Here is a 20371-nt window from a genome sequence, read left to right on the forward strand (position 1 = left end):
AGTGGGTGCCCCCCTGGCATGCTCATGGGTCTGCTCATGTCTGCCTGCTGCAGCCACCTTCCCTTGTCACTGCGGAGGGAAGAGAGGCCCAGCTGCAGCCTGGCAAAACCTCAGGACACGGATTTGTATTGTCCAAGGGAGGTGTGGGTGTTGCTGCTGATTGCCCAGCAAAGGGCATGAGCTGCCTGGCTGCAGAGTGAGCTCCAGCCCAGGTGTGCACAGGCAGGTTCCCCCACCCCGTCAGGGCTTGGTCTGCGGCCCTGCAGCCTGAAAATGGAATGTGGTAAGTTTCACATGAACAAGAGGAAGAAGGATGAGTGGAACAGGTTGCCCAGTGAGGCTGTAGTCTCCTTCTCTGAATATACTCAAAAGCCATCTGAACAGAGCCATGGGTATCCCGGGAACCCTATTTCAGTGAGGAGATTGGGCTAGATAACTTCCACTGGTCCTTTCCAACTTCTCCCATCCTGGGATTCTGATTCTGTGACCTGTGTAGACGAGGCACAAAGCCCCAGCAGCGCTGCCCACCCAGGTAAGGCGTGAGCTCCCCGGGAGGGCGAGTGTGGGTGCACACAGGGGGTGTGAGCACATCCGTGCGGGTCCGTGTGTGTCTGTCCGTGCGGGTGAGTGTCCCTGAGTGTCCCCGTGTCTGTCCGTGTCCCCGTGTCCGTCCGTGTCCGTGCGGCGGTGCTGCGGCACCATCTCGTGGCCATCGGGACCGGGCTCCGCGGGGAGCGCCCGTGGGGACGTGGGGGACATGGATCCATACGACACTGACGTTGGAAAGGGGTAAGGCTGTTGAAAACGTGCAGTAGCTTGGTTTTTAATTTGCCAGGAAAAGTGCAATGAAACCCAGCGAACAGAATCTGAGCTTTTATAGGAGCAGGTGAAAATGGAAGAAGTTGAAATGAAATCAGTGCAATTACCAATGGGGAAGTGATGGATATCCTGTCAGTTTGCATTAAAATGAGCATCCCAGAGGATGCCCTGCACTAGCCAGGAGCTCTGGGTGTCCCCATGGGGGGGTCTTTGGCTTGCACTGGGCCAGCAAGGTGTGGAGCTGCGGGGCTGAGCACAGAGCCTGGGTGGTGTTGTATCTGTCGAGCCACAGCTGTTTCACTGTTTATAAGAATTAAAAAATGGCTTCAGAGCTGTGCTGTTAGCTACGTAAGGCAAATCCTGAGGAATGAAACAGCTGTCTATTGTGTCAGTGGGGGTGGTGTTTGTGAAACTGGTGAGTTACCCTGGTGGAGATATGGGGCCACAGAGACCATTGCCTGCAAACAGGCTGGCCTGGAGATCTTCAGCTTTCCCTGGATGTGACGAGCCAAGTGGTGCCAGCAGATAACGCCTGGGGAATACGTGACTGCATCCTCTCCGAGGGGTTCCTGCCGTGGCCTCCTGCCCTGGGGCACAGCTCCTCTGCCGGCCCGGCCGCCCCTTATCTCCGCACACAGACCTGTGTCCTGACCTCACGTGGAACCGAGCCCCGTGCCTGGGATGTGGATAAAGAGCTGGCCAGGTGATGAGACCCCCATCCGGTGCCCTCACTCCTCTCATGGCATGGCTCACTCCGGTGGCTGAACTCATTAGCAAGTGCTTAGCCAAGTAAGTGATGCAAAATGGTTGGTTTTTTTTTTCTCTTTGAAATGTGCTGGGAGGGGCGGTGTGGAGGGCTGTTGGTCATTTCCTTGCAGCAAGGAGCAGGGGAGGCTTCAGTGCCATGAGCTGGGACCATCTCTCCAAGACTCTGCTTGGCTGGAGTGGGGGACAAGCACGGAACCACAGTGGGGGTTTTAAAAGGGCTTTGTGTATCAAAACTCCCGATTTTCACCCCCCCACACTCAGATGTTTTCACATTTCACCTACTGCACTGCCCCTGCAGCAGAAGTGAAGCCGGCACTTCTACAGCCACAGCTCCTCCACCTGAGTCTTGCTGGGGAGAGGATGGCAGGGATCAGCAGTGGCTTCTGCCCTGGGAGCTCTGGGGGGCAGCCTGCACAACTGATATCACCTCCTTTCGATTTCTACTCAAACCCAGCAACTTTCAGTCTCCTGTGTTTGCTGATGTCTCAACATTCTTTAAAAAAATAACTGTTCGTAACAGATTTACCCTCTCAGAGTAAGTTTTTTTGCCAGCTTTGAGGGTGACCCAAGAAGAAGTCTGTACCCATTTTCCCTGCTCCCACCCAGGGCTGTGAATTAAAAGTTGGAAATATGGTCCCAGTGAGGTGTTCATGGCCGTTAAACCCCAGTTAATGTGTTAGCTGAGTGTTTCTAAATGCTTCCATGGAAGAAATGGGCTCTACTGGTAGGTGTGCATCAGTGATTTCGCTTTCTACCTGCAAGGTCAGAGCCCCAAATGCTGGGTGTTAAAGAGCTCATCTGTGGACATTCCAAGGTTTTAATGAGCCTTGCTGTAAAGCTTGGTTGCTGTTCACAGGTTAACTATTTCTGTCTGTCAGAGCTGCGTAACCAAGGCCAAAATATGGTGCAATTAGCAAGAATCCTGAAAAAGAGATGCTTAGAAACCATGTTTTAAATCAGCCCCCTGAACTGAGAGAAGCAGCTATGAAATAACAAGTCCACCCAGCACATTGTGGGAATTCTAAGCACACAAGGTCCTCTGGTCTTGGCTGGCTCCTGGGAGCCTTGCTGATCCCTCATTAGCAAGTGCAGGGCTGACTGCTTCTGTTGTTGCATGAATGGGCTGTTGCCCTGCTGACTAACTGGACCCACTGGGGCAGCACTAATGGGCAGCAGCACTTTGCCTTCTTCACCCAGTTCAAACATGTGAGAAGAAGGGCCAGAGAACAGACTGTCCAGCCCTTGTCCCTCCTGCAGCATCTCCCAGTGCAAGCCATGAGCTGGCTTGCTTTCCCTCTCCATTCCTTGGTACCAACAGCAGAGCATTTGTACAAATGCAGCATACAGTTGCTTGTCCAGCCTCTCTTTCTCATTAAATGAGTCATGGTATGTGAATAGAAGAGTCCTGAGAGCTGAACAACAGTGTGATACCACAGTTCATGAGCTATGGACAGAGATGTCTTGTTCTTCCTAACTGATTTTTGAAACTTTTTTTTCCCAGGACAATGTACCAGCACTTCCTTTTTCTTTTCTTCCTCTCCTTCAATCCCCATAAATGCCAAGGTCAAATCCTGGGTGAAGATCCGTATGAAATACCCAAAGACTACCAGGAGGTCTACAGAGGGACAAAAAATGATGTCAAAGAGATCCCAAAGATTGCAAAGCCCTTTGTTTCTGAGATGATCTTTGTGCAAACCAGCATCACTGCTATAAGGAAAGGTGCCTTCAGGTACATGCCCAACCTGATCAAGATTTTGTTCATTGGCAACAAGATCAAGACTGTGGAACCTGGAGCCTTTGATAATTTGGACAAGTTGAGGGACTTGGACATCTCTGGTGCCTCATTAGAAAAACTGTCTGTGGGCACTTTCCAAAACCTCCCAAGTCTGCAGAGGCTGGAGCTGAGAGACAGCCAGCTCAGATCCATCCCCAAAGGCCTGTTTGATGGGCTGGGAAGTTTGGGAGAGCTCTCCCTGCACATCAACGCAATCCCTTCTCTTCCAGAAGGCATTTTTGATTCTCTTGTCAATCTAACTTTTTTGGACCTGTCTAGAAACAGGATCACAACTCTTCCTGTGAATGCCTTTAGCAAACTCACCCAGCTGCAAGTCCTCCGGCTGTATGAGAATGAGTTGCAGGACCTCCCAGAGGGACTGCTAGACAGTCAGCTGGAGCTGCAGGAGCTCAGCCTCCAGAGCAACAGGCTCAGGGCACTGCCACCCATGCTTCTGAGGAACCTGCCTCACCTGGAGAAGCTCCTCTTGGACAACAACCTTCTCAGGGCTCTCCCACCTCAGGGCTTTTTTGGTTTAAACAAACTGAAGTTGCTGACTCTGGGCTCCAACCATATTGTGGAGCTCCCCTGCTGCCTTTTTGACACCATGCCACACTTGCGGGAGCTGGATCTGGGCAGGAACAGTTTGGCCACCCTTCCAGATGGCATCTTTGTCAACCTCACATCCCTTGGCAAACTCATCTTGTCCCACAACCACCTATCAGCCCTGCCAAGAGGAGTCTTCACTGGGCTCAGCAAGCTCTTGGACCTCCAGCTGGACACAAATCAGCTCTCTGCTCTGGATGAAGAGGTCTTTGCTTCTCTCCCAAATCTGAAAACCCTCAACCTTCGAAAGAACCAGCTGGAGAGTGTTCCCCAAGGGCTCCTAAACCCTCTGAAGAAGCTCAGCTCAGTGTATCTTAGTGGTAACCCATGGAGATGTGACTGCAACCTCTGCTACCTGCACCGCTGGATGCAGGGCAACAGGGAGAAGGTCAAATTGTCCACCCAAGTCACCTGCAAGAGCCCACCCCACCTGGCAGGGCAAGCAGTAACACTGCTGAGGGATGAACACCTGATTTGCCCCGGAACTCTGCCATTTAACTCCACCCCATCTCAAAGGACAACATTCCTGTCACGTGGAGCCACAGCAGCACCAACCATGCTGTTGTTGGCATCCTTTCCCATCAGGACACTGCCAACCACTCTTTCACCTGTGGTCACCTCTGCTGTGTTGCCAATGGAGGCTGCCTTCACCACTCCAACCACTCCATCACCAACCTTTGTCACCATCCCACCCCCAGCTGTGCTGCAGAAGGCCTTCAGTGCCAGCCCATCAACAAACAACAAGCCCAAGGCCTCCATCACCACACCATCAACAGCCACTGTGCTACCAGAGAACTCCATCACCACACCATCAACAACCACTGTGCTACCAGAGAACTCCATCACCACACCATCAACAACCACTGTGCTACCAGAGAACTCCATCACCACACCATCAACAACCACTGTGCTACCAGAGAACTCCATCACCACACCATCAACAACCACTGTGCTACCAGACAACTCCATCACCACACCATCAACAACCACTGTGCTACCAGAGAACTCCATCACCACACCATCAACAACCACTGTGCTACCAGACAACTCCATCACCACACCATCAACAACCACTGTGCTACCAGAGAACTCCATCACCACACCATCAACAACCACTGTGCTACCAGAGAACTCCATCACCACACCATCAACAGCCACTGTGCTACCAGAGAACTCCATCACCACACCATCAACAGCCACTGTGCTGCCAAAGGTCTCCATCACCACACCATCAACAATCAGTGTGCCCAGGTCCTTCATCACCACACCATCACCAACTGTGCTACCAAAAGCCTTCATCAGCACTTCATCACCAGCTGTGCTGCCAGAGACCACCATTACAACATCATCACCAACAGTGCTGCCAAAGGCCTCCACTGCCACACCATCATCATCAGCTGAGGTGCCCAAGGCTTCCATCACCACCCCATCACCAGCTGTTTCAACTTCAGCCATCGTAAGGCTGCAGTCTCCTGGGGCCCCCCACCCAGAACCTGTGCCACCCGCTCTAGCTTCTGCCACCACACTGGTGCCAACAGAGCCACTGGCAGCCACCACCAGACAAGAGCCTCCTGCTCTCTCAGTGCCCAGCGAGAGGCCAGCCACCATCCCACAGGGAACACCCATAACCCCTCCTGTCTCAGCTTCCTCCGTGGCTCTCCAGCCATTCCCCAGGACTGCTGCTCTGGGCACAGTCCCGCTGGCCTCACATTCACCATCACATGCTCCTGCACCAGGCAGGGAATGGGGCTATTCCACCATGTGTGACTTGTCCACAGCTGGTGCCCAGCCCACCCCCACTGCCCCGGCAGGCACCGTCCCGCTCCCAGCGCCATCAGACAGCACAAGCCCCTGTCCAGCCTCCCTGCCCCTGGCCCCCAGCAGTCATCGTGCCTGGGGCTTGTCCCTGTGGACCAGCCCATGGCAGTGCCAGGTGTCCCTGGCCTTGGGGCTGGCCGTGCTGGCACTGCAGGCAGCCTGCACACTGCTGGGAGGGGTGGTCGCCCTCCTTCTTCACCAGGACACCCGCCACCACCCCGGACCACCTGTGAGGCTGCTGAGCCTTCGGGCCCTGGCTGCTCCAAGGACCCCTGAGCCAGCTGTGGCACCACCTTGAGCTTGGCCGCCCCTGTATGACTCCTTTGGGCTCTGCAGCCGTGCTGGGTTCGCTGTCCCTGGGATGGGGGTCCCGGCACGCAGGCGATCCCAGTGAAGGGGGTCCCAGCAGCCAGGCTGTTTTGGGATGGCTCCCGGCGATGCTGGGAGCCTGCGAGCGCCGTGTCCCTGCCTGACGGACCTTCTTCCGAGGGACACTAGATGGCATTCCGACACAGGCAGTGGCTGTCACCGCCCGGCCGCGGCCGCCGGAACGCCGCAGCCCCCGCAGCCGCCGCCGGGACCCCGCACCGCGGACACGGCGGTAAGGAGCCCCTGCCCGAATCTCCTCCCAAGCCTGGAAGGTGCTTGCAGCCCTTGAGGAAAGATATCCCAAGGCTTCCTGCCCTGCACCGTCTTCTTCCCTGTGCCACGTTACAGGATGTGTCAGAGTGTGTACCATACACCACCACACACAAATCTCTTTCCCTGTCCCTCTCCCTTTTCTCCTCCCTGATATTAAAGTCTCCCCGGCATGTCTGATGGGCTGGTGAGAAGACTCTTTTCATCCTGGGGCACGACCTGCTTTGGGGGATTCCTGCTGCTTGCTGGAGTGTGGGGTCCCCAGTCAGTGCTGGGGCAGGACCAGGGCTGACCCTCTGCAGGCAGTGGCACTGTGAGACAACAGATAAGCTTTTCTTCCCACTCTTAAGTCTCATGTCCTCCAAAACCCCTTTGTGGTGCTGCCTGCCCAGCCCCTCTGAAAGAGTGATGTTTCAGCATGGCTGGCCATGTGCTTCTTTACGTGGCCTCACCTGGTGCCGAGCCCTGGCTGCAGGATGGGAACAGGTCTCTTGGGAAACTTGGGAGGAAGGGTTGATGAGAGCCTTCACCTCCGCAGTCCTGGGCTCCTGCCAGGCCCAGGGAAGTGCCAAATTTAAACAAAAGTGGCTGTTCCTCTGTGGTTTCTGCCATCACAAAAAGTGTTGAAACCTTTCCTGGGAAGATTTATTCCAGAAGAATTTGAGCTGATGAAAAAAGGGGTTGTTCCCTTGATTTGGGTCTCTAGGTACCTTTTTTTTTTGCTCTAGGTTCAGTGTTGATTTTGCCCTGTGCAAGGTAAGCTGCTCCCAAATTTGATCACAGTTTCTACAGGATTGTAGGCAGTCTTTAACTCCTTTCCATTGCTGCTGGTGCCTGCTCCATCTTGTCCTGCCTTTGGGTGGTCTTCCCCAGTTGTGTGGTGTAGAGGCTTGGAGGTGTCCCAGGGAAAGCATCCCTGAAAAGCAATAATCTGGATGTGTGTTTCACAAGGTAAAGTGGGAAAGCAGCTCAGAAACCTCCTGGCCAGTGAGCCCTGAGCTCCCCAGTTCCCCTGCCTGGTGCAGGAGCAGAGGAGGGGGAAGGGGCTTTGTTCCAGAGCGCGCGTGCCTGCAGCTATGCATTAGGGACCTGGATATCCATCCTTGCTAAGAACCTGTGCAGTGTTACAGGCCCATCAGCTACTCCTTGAAGTCCTGCTGACGGCTGTGAAATACGGGAGGCGAGCGGGGGGCAGCACATCTGGGCGGGATGGAGCGAGCGGCTCCGGGGCCGGGGCTGGCACAGCAGGTAATGAGATACAGATGAGGGGGAGGGAGTGTTTTTTCTGGCAATCCAGATGGACTCGGCTTAATACTTGATTTAGAGGGTTTGAAAGCGGGGGCTGGCTGCTGGGGAACAGACCCCAAGCACTTCCCGAGGTGATGAGGGGGGGTCTCGCTGGCTTTTCAGATATTTAATGGCCCAGCGCAGTCTAAACAGGGAAGTACTTCGGGGTGAGATTAGCACAACATAATCACATCTTAAAAGGTCTTCAGAGACACAAGGCATGTCCGCTCTCATATTAATTACTGGTTATTAATAAAGCTGGGGTCAGGCACGAGGTGTTCACTCCGGAGCGTGCTCGGTCCCTCTTTGCAGGGAGGTGCTGTATCTGAAAGCAGCACAAAGCCCTGCAGCTTCCACCTGTGCCCATCCGGCTCTGGAAGCCAAATGGCCAACATTCCTACAGCTGCTTTTAAAACTAATTTGCCCCATAATACACCGAAAGGGCCACATCTTTCTAAGTGCCCAGAACACCTCTAAGTGCTTCAGAGTGCTGTAAAATAATAACAGCCAAGGGTGTTCTGAGCACGGGAATTTCCTGCTATGATCGATTTGTAATTTGCAATGAAAATACAGCGTGCATGTTCCCGAGGCCAGGCTGGTGCAGCCTGCTCACAGTCAGGAGTCAGCTCCTCCACCACTTAAGGGCAATCCTTGGAGGGTTATGGCTGGGCTGGGAGGAATTAGCAGCTGGTCCCATTTTCCCCTGTTGGCCCCAGTGTACTCCAGGAGGGAAGGAGCTTAGAGGGATGCAGGTGGTGATGTGCCTGAGCAGCCTGTGAGGCAGCACACTGCCTGCTGAGCAAGAGCAGCCAGAGAGCACAAGGAGATGGGGCAGAGCATGGGGATCTGCACCAGAGAGATCACAGCTCACTGCAATAAAGGTGCGTGGCTGGGGCAGGGGCTGTGCAGTGCAGAGTCCCCAGCACACCCTCTCCACTCTGCATGCCTTTGCAGTATGCCACTGCCCTGGGTAGTGCTTGGTAGGTTTTTAATCTGTGGATTTCTCTGAACTCAGGTAAGATTCACAGCACCATGTGGTGAGGAGTGCCCAGGATTGCCCACACACTGAACAAGACATCACCTCACTTTGCTCTTCCTCTGCTTGCTGCTTGTGGCACGGGATGCCCTTGGTTCTTGCTTTGGAAAAAAAAGGTTGAGCATCCCTGTGTGGCATCTCCAGGCTGCTGGTGACACTCTACACCTCTCCCCACTTGCTGTCAGTGCCTGAGATCCTCACAGCCTCAGGTGGAAGCAGAGACAGGACACCATACATGTGTGTCCTTGAGCAGCACCGGCACTGGGGGTCTCCAGCATGGCCTGAAGTCCTGCAGCGGCTGCTGGCTCTCTTCCTGCCCTGTGCAGATGAGAAGTGGTTCCCACAGCACTGTCACTCATGCTGCAGCACTGACCTGTAACCCTCTGCATGTCAGCCCTGCGGCGAGCCACCCGTGCTGTGGGTGTGGTGGCCTGTCCCTGCCACCTGCCTCAGTTCCCTTTCCTGTCGCTGGGGCACCCCATGGGCAAGAAGGAGGCTTGCAAGAAAAACTGTTACTTGTGGCTGCAGTGTTCATGCAATGAACACCTGCATGAGGGGGTTTACACAATAACCAGCACGAGGAGCAAGCCTGGGCCTCTGATGGGCAAGTCTCACTGCTGGCTTGTGGTGGGAACCTGTCCCAGCACGTGGCCACGCTGCCACAGCTTCCTCCCTGCGTGCCTGCCTCGTGTGCCGGTCCCAGATGTGCTGAGCAGTGCTGGGAGCAGCGTCTCAAAAGCTGCTGCTGTGGTTTGAGAGGCATGGGGAGCTGGGGGCTGACTTCTCTGTGTGCTGTGGGCAGAGGAAGAAGGAGGTGATTTGGCACCTGATCCTATAAGAACAGGGAGATGCTGGCAATGCCATTGGAGAGGTGGGATGGGCAACATAGGACCTGCAGGTTGAGGACGAGCTGGGGCAGCTCCCTGGCAGAGGAGACAGCTGCTGGGACCAGCCTCAGGTCCAGCAGCACAGGCATGTGCAGCACTCATCCATCCCCTGTTGCAGTCAGCAGAGATGGCTTGTGGGCTGGCAGTCATTGCTCAGTATGCTGCCGTGCCTCCTCGATGCTGGTGATGGTTTTGAACACCAGCACCCCACTCCTCTGTGTCTCCTCTGAGTGGTTTGTCTCCCCCTCTCCATCCTTCACATTCAGCATCCCTCTCCACACCCACTGACAGTGCCCATCCAGCCACGTCAGGCTGCCTCTTGCAAGGAGCCCTGTGAGACACACGGGGCAAGGGCTGAACTGGGACATTCCTTCATTTGCTTTGCCCTTGGCATCTCACAACCCTACTGCAGCAGGGGCCTGACTTCCCCAGGGGCAGATGGGGCAGCAAGGGATCAGGACAGCATAAGGGATGAGGCTCCAGCAGATAGGGGCACACACTCCTGGCATTCTCATCCTGTCTGCCTCATACCTTGGGCTGTCCAGGCTTTTATCCAGGGTTTGGGCAGGGCATGAGAGCAAGGGCAAGAAAAACAAGCTGGTGCATCCTCCCTTGGGCAGTGAGTGAGCCTGGAGGGGCGGAAGTTCCTGTTTGTTTAAGGTGCAAACAAGTGCTGTTAATCTGCTGCCTGTTTGTATTTCTTTAGAGCCCCTGAGTGTGGGGGGAGCGGAGATGGGGTCTCCCCTTTGTGCAGGGGCAGGGTCAGGCTATTGGAAGTGGAGGTGAGAAAACACAGAGGGGCAGCTGGGACCTGCTTTGGGAGGGAAAGATTTTTTTCGGCTATTTATGATAATTAGTGGGAAACGTTCCTCAAGCGTTTCAGATGATTCTGTAATGAAGTTGGGTCGAATGTTTCCGCTTTGTTCCCCTGGAACCATTAAAAATCCCCCTTCTTTGGCTGCCTTAATGCAATGCTGAAAAGGCACAATGGCATAAAAGTGGCTCTGGGCAGGGCGGCACGCCTCTCGCCCCGCCAGATAGAGCCCTTCAGAGCCCAGATTTTCTGGGTTATAAACCTCAGCACTTGCAATGTTCATGCAGAAACTGCTGTGGATGCTGTGCCCAGGGCTCCTTCGTATCCCCAACACCAGTCAGTGTGTGCAAGCACCACTGAGATTGGTGTGCTCAGGGGGAGCAATGGCCAGCACACACACAGCAGGGTGACCAAGGACAGGCACAGCCAGAGACATCATCACTCCACTGTTGCAGAAAAGCTACTTTCTGCCCATGGTTGTGCTGGGAATTTGATGGGGTGAAATGCTGCGCTGGGAGAGGACCAGTCTCCTTTCAGTGGAAAAAGGGGGCTCCAGCCCAAAGGAAAATCCTTCTGAGTCAGCACTGTTCTAGGCCAGATCCTGCCCTGCCTGCTGGGCCAGGCAGCATCCAGGCACCAGAGCAGAGCAAGGGGTCTGAAATCCAGCCATGACCCTCCAGGTGAATCATTAGCAGTCTGCAAGAGCTGGCTCCGTCTCCTCTTGCTTTTAGCAGTGGAAGGCTTTTCCAGCGTATGTGATGAAAAGAAAATCCACCTGCCTGATCTCGCACATCTGTCAGCACTGTTTCCCCAGGGATGATGTGTAAAGCTAATGGGAGCTCTCCTGCTAAAGCTGTGATAAAAAGAGAAAATGGCAAGGGCTTTTAGCATGCTGGTGGGGGCTGATTGTGATGGATTTTGGCCTCCCCATCAATATTCTCATGTGGACTCCAGTCAAGCTCAGTGTCCTAGGCTGAGCACGGGGCTGCAGCAGGCAGTGGGGAGCTGCTCCCCTCCTGCTCCACTTTTGGCTGGGTGAGGGCAGCTGGGGAGTGTTTGGGCACTCAGTATGGGTACCCACCATTGGCACAGTCCTGCAGCCTGTGGGGCAGGAGGCAGCCATGCCTGCTGACCAGACACCTTCCCTCCTCAGCCACAGGCAGTGTCTTTCAGACAGTGACTGCTAACTGGGACCACATCACTCTTAATGCCCATGGCTGGAGCCAACACACCCCACTAGGGTACTATATCATCCAGCTGTGGAGGAGAGGTTAAGGACTGGAAGCACAGCTCCCCAGGAGCTGCCCCATCCCTCTGCCTTGCCTGTCCCTGCCATAATCAAGCAGTCATATCAGTCCCTTCACTCCTTTCAATGGGGGGAAATTTGCAAACAAATTCCTGCCAGCAGGACTTTGGAGCTCTCCTTCATGATGGGATAAAGATACCTGTCACCTCTGCCCTGTCCCCAACACCAGCTCATGCTGGGAGCACGGCTGGGGAGCTCCATGCTTGCCACAGGGCTGGTGACTCCAGGCAGTGTGGGAATGGGCTGGGAGGGCTCTCAGGAAGAGCAGAAGGGCTTTAGTTTTCCCTGAGATAATACGTGGCCCGCAGTGATGGGGTGACACAATGAGCCCTGCTGTGGATTAACTGGAGTCCTTACCTCGGGTTTCTGTTACGGCAGGTCCTGAAGCACCACTTGAATTATGATGCCTTTGTCAGTTCCCATGTCCGTACTGCCAATCTTTTTTGTGGAAAAATCTCAAGGTACACAGTAAACTTTCTGTGGGAGCTGAGGTAGAGGTACTGGCACTGAGATGAGTATTGGGATGGTGTATGTCTGCGGGCAAGGTCACGGGTCCTGGGCAAACTGCGATGTGTTCAATCTCAGGGATGGGGATTTCAGTGCAGGTTGCTGCCTGCACCATGCGTTCAGCCTCCACACACAAATGGCTCTCTTGGTGAAGTGGGAAACCAGCTATCTTGGTCTATAGAAGTGATGATATGAAGCCTTATGGAATGTGGCAGGCCGTGGCTTCCTGAGCACACCATGGCTTAGGCCAAGACTCTGGCAAGCGTGTTTGATAGACCAGGTACCTCTGCTACCACCCCAGCACATCTCCACCCCTTCCCTCTGTTCCCCCCTCCTTGTCCGGCGATTGCTTTCCAATGAATTATTTACATAAGTTCTCAGCAGCGGCTGGAGACAAAGCCTCAGGTACGGAGCAGCAGCATGCTCCTGACCTTTCCCACCGCCGGACAAACGGAGCCAGCAGCACGAGGCGGGCACACAAAGGCGCTGTGCCGGCCGGAGCGCTGACCCCGCTGTGCCACAGCTACCTGCTGCTCTGCCACAATGGCCCCGCGGCCCCGGCCGGCCTGCCGGGGCGATGAAAAAGGGCCCGAGATAATAATGAGCCTGACTACCACTGCTCTCTTCAGAGAACTGAGTCAACTCCTTGGGAAGAAAGGAAAAAAAAAGAAGCGGAAAAAAAAAAAAAAAAGAAAAACCCCTCTTGGATAATAAAGAAGTAACAAATGAAGACTGAAAGCCTATAGAAGGCGTCTTAACCCAGTGAAGAAAAAAAATGTCAACATCTGTGGAGCTGTCTGCAAAAACAGACCAAACCCCTAATGAATACCCTCTAGAAAAGACATTCACTCGAGGAAAGGCAAAAGGCTACATTTTTCTATGGAGGTATAAAGATTTTGATGAATCTGCCCTTTCCCTTTCCAGTGCAGTTGAACCAAGCACTAATGTTCATCTTCAGCTGTATTAAAGAGTGTGGAGGGGGCAGAGGGGGGAAGAGTCTTGATCTGAAAGCTTATGGGGAGGGTGGATTTAGGGAGCCTGGATAGATGTCTGAGCACTAAAGCAAGGAAGAAAAGCAACAGGCATTAGAGAAAATACTGTTTAACAAGAGTTTCCTTAGTCAACCCATTTGAGCAGAGATTGGTGCACCATAAACGTAATCCTCTTAGTGCTGACTTAAACGTGTTTGTACAAAACAGGGAAATATAATATGAATGTAATAGTCACGTTTGCTAAAATGCTTAATAAAAAGACAAAAGTCCTTTATTTTGATCTTTAGATCTGGTGTGGGCTTGGGGCACAGCAGATGTTTTCTCAGAAATCTGTTAGGGAAAAAAAAGAAAGAAATAGAGAATATGGTTGTGTCCCGGCTGGCTGTGTCACACAGCACCTCAGCAACTTCCTGGGCTGGTCTCTGGAGAAGGCAGCCCTTGCCTAAGGAGCCCCCAGGCTCTCCAGAGTGCAAGGGGAACCACTGGGGCTTGAACCTAAAAACACGTGGTGGGGAGCGCTTGGTAAGGCAGGTTTCAGGTGAGGGGGCACAGGCAATTTTCTGTGGTGTGTCCAGAAGCTTTGTTGGGGGAAACAGAGCTAAGGAGTAGTCCCCAACTGGAAATATTGCAGACAGAGACAAATGTAGACCCAGTCAGAGCTGTTGTGGAGGGATCATAACAGTTGTCCTCAGATGCATCCCACCTTGTGCTATGGATGCTGTGGGAAAACTGATGGGTGGAGTTGTTGTAATCACCATCCTAACACCTACATTATTCACAGATTCATTTGAAAGACTTGAACAAAATGTTGCATATTTTTTCTTTTCTCTTTTTTTCCCCTGTTCTATAGGATAATCATAGAAAATACTGAACTGAAATGGCCATATTTGGGTTTGACTTTGCTTGATAAACATCTATTTAACATTAGCCAGTACGACTGTACAGCATCAACACTAACTGAAAGACAGAAAACAGTAAAATAATGTGTTTTCCTCAGTGTTTCTTACACAGATATCATCTTGCCCAGGGAAACTATGGTTCCCCCTTGGGCCAGCCTGGGTTGGTGCTGGTGGTTGGTGCTTGGTGGTTTACAGGACTCAGGTCAAATCTGAAATCCATGCCAGCGTTTGTGCCGCAGGTTTCGGTCATGCCACGACGCCCCTGTGATGCCACCTCCTGGAGATGACAGGGTGAGGTGGGGACAGGCCTGCTTGCTTTCTGCTGCAGCAAATGTCAGTGCAAACTAGGTAAAACTTGTTTCCTGAAGAAAATTTCCACTCTAATAAGAAAAGAAATGCCCTGGTGGTTTTGGAAGCACATCAAATGTTTTCTGGTATGGTCCACAATGTGTACAGCGAATGCAAGGCATTTTCTGTGGAGAGCAGATATTTTCCACAATAACAACATTATTTTTTTTTTTATCATCTGTTCTCCCAATTAAGAAGAAATGAAAAAAGGCTTTGAAAGCAGATAGTTTCTGACTGCCAGGGTCCTGTGCTTGAGCACTGCAGCAGTGAGCAGGGATGGAGCACAGCAGTGGAGGGTAGCCTGGGGCTGGGACATGAGGTGGGCTGGTACCTGTGCCTGGCTCCTGTTAGTGGATATGTGCCATGAGGTTAGAGGTTTGATGCCATGGGGTTCAGGTCCCTGGCATTCATCATCCTCTCTGTCACTTGTCACTGGATGGGGAGTATGACAGGTTCTGTGCTTCCCACCAGGCACCTGCTTGGGAAGGTCTGCCAGGGCCACCAAGACAGGTGGCAGCTTCAGGGAGAGAACAGGGGCTTTTGGAGCCAGACTAGTGGGAACATGCCTATAATGCAGTTCATCCAGGTTTAGGATCTGTGTAGTCAGACAGTGATAGCTGGTAAACTCTGGTCTTCAAAAATCAGTCCTGGTTTAGGTGTGAACCAGTGAAAAAAGACTTACACCAGCCAACCAACTGCCTGCAGAGCATGGATACAGTTTTCAAAATAGGAAAATAGGAGATGTGTTAGTTGTCATGGTCCACTATCCCTTCTCTTTCAGAGGCTGCTTCTGTGACTAAGGGAAAATTAAACATGGGTGGCTTTTCCGCAGGGCAAGGAAGTTCTTGGTGCTCAGGGCTGCTCCTTTGGGCAGCAGTGCCCATGTTCTGCTCCGGGCAGCAAACCCCATGTGTCACATTTTCCCAGGTGCTGCAGGAGGCAGAGGAAGTGCTGGAGCAAGGCAGAGCAAAGTCCATCAAAACAGAGCCAAGGAACCAGCAGCCACTTGCAGTTTCCCTGTCACCCCTTGCAGCCGGGTCAGAACTTCCCGGGCGGAGGGCAGGGTGTGCAGCCCCATGTCCGGGAGCAAGGGGCCGAGCACCGGCCAGTCGGGTCTGGGGCAGACAAATGCAAAGGGCTGAAAAGCACAGCAGCCCTGGGGGCAGGGGCAGCATATCCTTGGTGCCGCCCCCTGCTTCCTCCCACGTCTGCTTTGTTTCTCTCTCTATTATCCCACTGGTGACAGCAGAGCCTCCAAACCCTGCTCTGTTTCCTTCCGGCACACCTGGTTCCCGAGCCTCGTGCGCTAAAGGCACATCTCTCCACCAGCAACGTCGTTACTGTAACGGGAACAACGCGGTTTACAGCCCAATAAACCCCAGGTCCTTCTGTGCAGGCTCCTCTTACGTGATGCTAATGCTTACAAGATGTGCAGTGCTGCGGGACAGCCCCGGGAACCAACGCCCAGCGAACCGCTCGTGTTTTACATCGCTCCGCAGCCGCAGCCTGTGCTAATTAATCGCAGGGACGAGCCTCCTGCTCTGTGCCCATCGCGGCTGTGTCCCTCAATGGGTGTCCCCGGCCGCAGCCGCCCCCGGTCCCCGCCGTGGCCGCAGCTCGGGATGTCGCGGTGTTTATAGCCCGGGCCGGCCGCGCTCGGCGGGATGCCCGGGCACCGGGGGAAGCACGGCATTGTCTCGCAGCGGCGTTGTGATCACACACTGCGTCTAACGTGATTTACATCCCATATTCGACCTCTGGCGACTTCAAAGCCTGGGCGAGAGGGGGATTAAGTGGAGGAGCTGGGGCCAGGGGAGCCGGGGGTGGGGGCCTGGCTCACCTTTGAGCTCCCGTCATCCCCTCCCCAGTGGACCCGGGATAATCATCTCCCTTTGTGCTGCCGGGGAAAGCCGGGGTGCAAACACAGGAACCTTGTCAATATTGGTTTTTGAGAAGACTTTTTTTCTATTCTCCCATGTCTGGAGTTTTTGTACCCAAATCCCTCTGGGGCTTCCCAGTCTTCCCCTGGGAAATCGTGATCCCAGGGGTCCCTGCTAACACCAGCCATTGATTGAAATTTCACACCCACCTGTTTGCACACAAGATTTAATTTGGTTGATTCTTCATGCCCTTTTCCTGCTTAATCGTCAACCTATTGACCTTAATATTAAAAGGGGCTAAGGGCGAGGGAGAGAGAGACTACATTTCTGTAAGGGAACAAAAGCTGCCAGAGAATAAAGTAGGCACAGCCAGCCCTGAGCTAATGAGTCCCTGCCGCACACAGGAGCCGGAAGCGCCGTGTGCTGCCCTTGGCTGGTGCTGTGCTCCTGTGTGACAGGACACGTCTCACCGACCATCCCTTTCCTTGCTTCCCTTCACAGGACCCACAGGTTTAACGTCAGGAGGGATAGGAGACCACCCTGGCTGAGCCTGGGCACCTACCAGCTTGCTGGGGCTGCTTTTCCCCCTGCACTTGTGCAGGGTGAATGCATTTTGCTGAAATATTTCCTGTTCAATGGAAGATGCCATAAGATGGAGGAAACTTGGCTCCAGCAATGCACCAAAAGCAGCAGCAGTGGACATAGGTCAGGAGTATCCTGCACACCTGCACGGCATGCGCTGGTCTGTGCCTTATCTGGGTGCTGTGATGTGGCTCTAAAGCACATGTCAAAGCAATTTAGTGCCACAGCCTGCTCCCAGGGATAACGCTGACCTGAGGGTAAGGCTGCACCCAGGTCCTGCTCCAGACCCGGCCCTGCAAGCTGGGGCTGGACCATCCTGTGCCTGGCTCCAGGCAGGCTGTGGGGCAGAGCTGCCCTGGCCTGTGAGCTAATAGTGCATGGCTTGCTCAGCCCCGGGCTGGCAGTCACTGGAGCAGCCCTGCAGCACGTGTCTGTCACAGTGCAGTGGCCAGGTGGCCTCCCTGCTCTCTGGGGGTCAGGCTGCTCCCCTGCTTGCTCTTCCTCAGAGTACAGGCAGGGGAAGGCAGGAGAAAAGACTTTGGGTGCTCAGAAGTTGAAGTGAGGGAAAAACAGCCTTTCACAGCCCGGTGGAACCAGGGGTGGGACTGTCCATTCCCACTGGCTGGACTGACAGGATGCATAGAGAGCCATGGGATGCCAGGCTGTGCCAGGACTCTGGGAGCAGCAGGAGGGCTGGGTACACCAGTAAAGGCAGGACACAGCCCACACAGCCCCACATGTGGTGTGTGCACACCCTTGGGAACTGGCATGCAGCTGCTCCTTGCCAGAGGTGGGACCCCAAGCAGCAAATTTGATGGGGGATAGCAGCCAGCCCAGACCCTGGAGGGCTCTGACCACCTTCCACACATCCCCCTGTTTCATGGGGTAGAGTTTTTGGCGGTTTCTGCACTTGCAGATAATCTGCCTGCTGGAAAACCAAAAAGGAAAAGGAGGACTATTTTTTACCCGGCTGTGCCTTTGCTGACATGAAACCAGAGCTGTGTGGGAGCGGGCGGGCGTGTGGCTGTGCTCACACGTGTGTGTGGTGAGCCGCCTGTGTGCCGGCCCTGGCTGGGGCCGTGCCGGGGGAGCGTGTGGGTGCGGGTGCATGTGTGCCTTCCCCAGGGGGACTGGCTTGGTCTGCAGAGTGCGGTCGTGTTTATTTAATATCTGACGTCCCTTCTGTCTTCGGCGCTGACATCAATTAATGAGTGTCTGAGCATTCATTGCTCAGACAATGAGCAATGGAGCCCAGATGTTCCCTGGCGGTGGCCTCCCTTCCTTCACCAGTGTTATGTGGGTGATAAAAACATCCAAGGGGGAGTTGCATTTTGGCCAATGTGGTTCCAGGGCCATTCTAGGAGCACATGGGCTTGCAGGTCAGCTAACCCAGTGGAGATGCCCACACACAGGCAGCTCCTGCCCCAGCCCCTCTGAACCAGGAGCTGGGCACAAGCAAAGTGGGTGTCAGGGAGCAGGGGCTGTGCAAAGTGCAGGAGGTGAAGGCAACTGGCAGATGGGCTGATGTCCAGAACCTCCCTGAGCACCTCCCTGCCCCAACTGCAGCAAAAGGCTTTTGCTGGTTGTGCCTGGCTGCCACGCTGCTGGCGTGCTCCCTTGCCAACCAGAGATTAACACTGCAGCCTGTCATTTCATAAATACCCTCACCCGTGAAACAAGAGACAGACATGGCCTTATCAGAGAGCCACAGTGCTGCTGGGGCCCACACACACCCAGCTGAGCACTGTGTTGTGGCTCTGCCACTGCACAGGGACTCTGGGTGCCCCCAGGATTTGCCCAGAGAGGTGGTGCAGTGTCAGTGGAATACTCCTGACTGGTTTGTGAGGGCTGAAAAGGCTCAGCTGGGCACAGGAAGGCAGCGTCCCCTCTGTACTTTCTGCCATCAGTAGGACATGCCATCAAGGAAGATGCTCTGGTGGCATGTGGGGGGTAGCCCAACTTATTGCTCTGGCAGGCGCTTAGTATGCACCCAGTGCTAATGATTAGACATTATTCTTTAGATGAGAATGAATAATTAGAACAAATGGTATTAGAGACTAATGCATGGAATGGTGTTATTTTTAGAAATTATGTCTGTCGTGGTGGCATCACTTCCTAAAGGGACGCGCGTGACAGGGAGCATAACCAGCAGATCGGCCTGACCAGCAAATAACCCCTTGCACGGTTTCCATATTGCCTTTTTAAACAGGAAGGGAACATGATACAAACGCTATGCGAATTACGATCTGAAAAGTTTTCCTGGCAGGTTGTCACATGAGTTGTTAGTGTCATTCTTTGACATGCACACTCAAAGTCTTTCTGCACCAGTGCCTTAACCCTCTCACCCCTCGAGAGGGCTGCCAGGTGGAGCTTTTCTTCCCTGCCTTTCGGATCTTGCCCTTTTCCCAGGTACCCTGAGATGTGATTTCACACCAATGCCTGAGCAAGAGCTCCCCATATGTTAATTTTGGGCGCAGCTTGAGGGGCTGGTGAGCCAGGGCAGGCAGGGAGACACGATGCTCATCCTGGGGCTGCCAGGCTGGGAAGTGGCCAAATAATCCCCACTGTGCACCACCACCACCTTGCCCCAGAGCATCCTCAGCCCCTGAAACCTTGCCCAGTCCAGACCAGGAGCATGTGGGGGCCCAGCTGAGCCAGCAGGGCTCTGTGTGTGGGCGGGGGTCCCTGCCTGCACGTGTGCTCATCTCCTCCTGGGCTGCCTTGGCCACAGCTCTGCGCAGAGCCCAGCTGCACTCTGGCCAGGGAACATCCGCTGTGGAAACCTGGGAGGAGCTGACAATCCCCAAAGATTGGCTGCACACCCAGCCAAGCAAGAGCTGCTGGCTTCCAGCCTAATTCATTGCAAATGTGCTTCCATGTGGTTCCAATCTGGAGCCCCTGCTCCCCCCGTGCTGCCCCCCAGGGTTCGGCAGGGGCCAGGAGCAGCCGCGCAGGGCAGAGCCGGGAGCAGCCCAGTGCTGGCCCAGGCACACTGCAGCCTTCTTGGCTCCCTGGCCCCAAGATGTGTCCCCCAGCCAGTTCTCTCCTGAGGGTCACAGGGAACCTCCACCAGAGTGTGAGAGAAGTTCACAGAAAATTCCTGCTGGGGACACAATGTCCGGAATGGTCCTCACTAGCCTGCACCCTGTGGAGGGACTAACATCATTCCTTTGCCCTTAGCCCAGCCCCAGGCATCATCTTCCCACCGGGATTGGATTTTCATCTGCCAAAGGGCTTTTGGCAGGCAGGCAGCACTGGGCTGGCAGCCAGCAGTGCCCACCATTCTAATTTAGCCTTCACTTCACCCTCCCAGCTGTCGTTCTGTCGGTCATGGCTGTCTCTGCCCCCTCGCTGTCCTTGGGCACAGGTGGGCTCGGCAGGCACACACCCCTGTCCTGCCAGGGAGGCA

The 20371-nt window shown here is 54.2% G+C and overlaps 1 protein-coding gene across 1 annotated transcript; it reads left to right on the plus strand.

Moving 5' to 3' along the window:
• Positions 1–3092: 3092 nt before the first annotated feature.
• Positions 3093–6236, plus strand: LOC117000862 (proline-rich protein 36-like). The gene has a single exon (XM_033068914.1). The coding sequence runs from the start codon at positions 3093–3095 to the stop codon at positions 6081–6083; it is 2991 nt and encodes a 996-aa protein (XP_032924805.1). The 3' UTR covers positions 6084–6236.
• Positions 6237–20371: the final 14135 nt, after the last annotated feature.

Source organism: Catharus ustulatus, chromosome 10, assembly GCF_009819885.2.
Source record: "Catharus ustulatus isolate bCatUst1 chromosome 10, bCatUst1.pri.v2, whole genome shotgun sequence".
In the NCBI taxonomy this organism is placed as follows: Eukaryota; Metazoa; Chordata; class Aves; order Passeriformes; family Turdidae; genus Catharus; species Catharus ustulatus.

Bases quoted from the DNA above. Each gene is read 5' to 3' on its own strand.
- LOC117000862 (XM_033068914.1), top strand. From the start codon at position 3,093: ATGTACCAGCACTTCCTTTTTCTTTTCTTCCTCTCCTTCAATCCCCAT.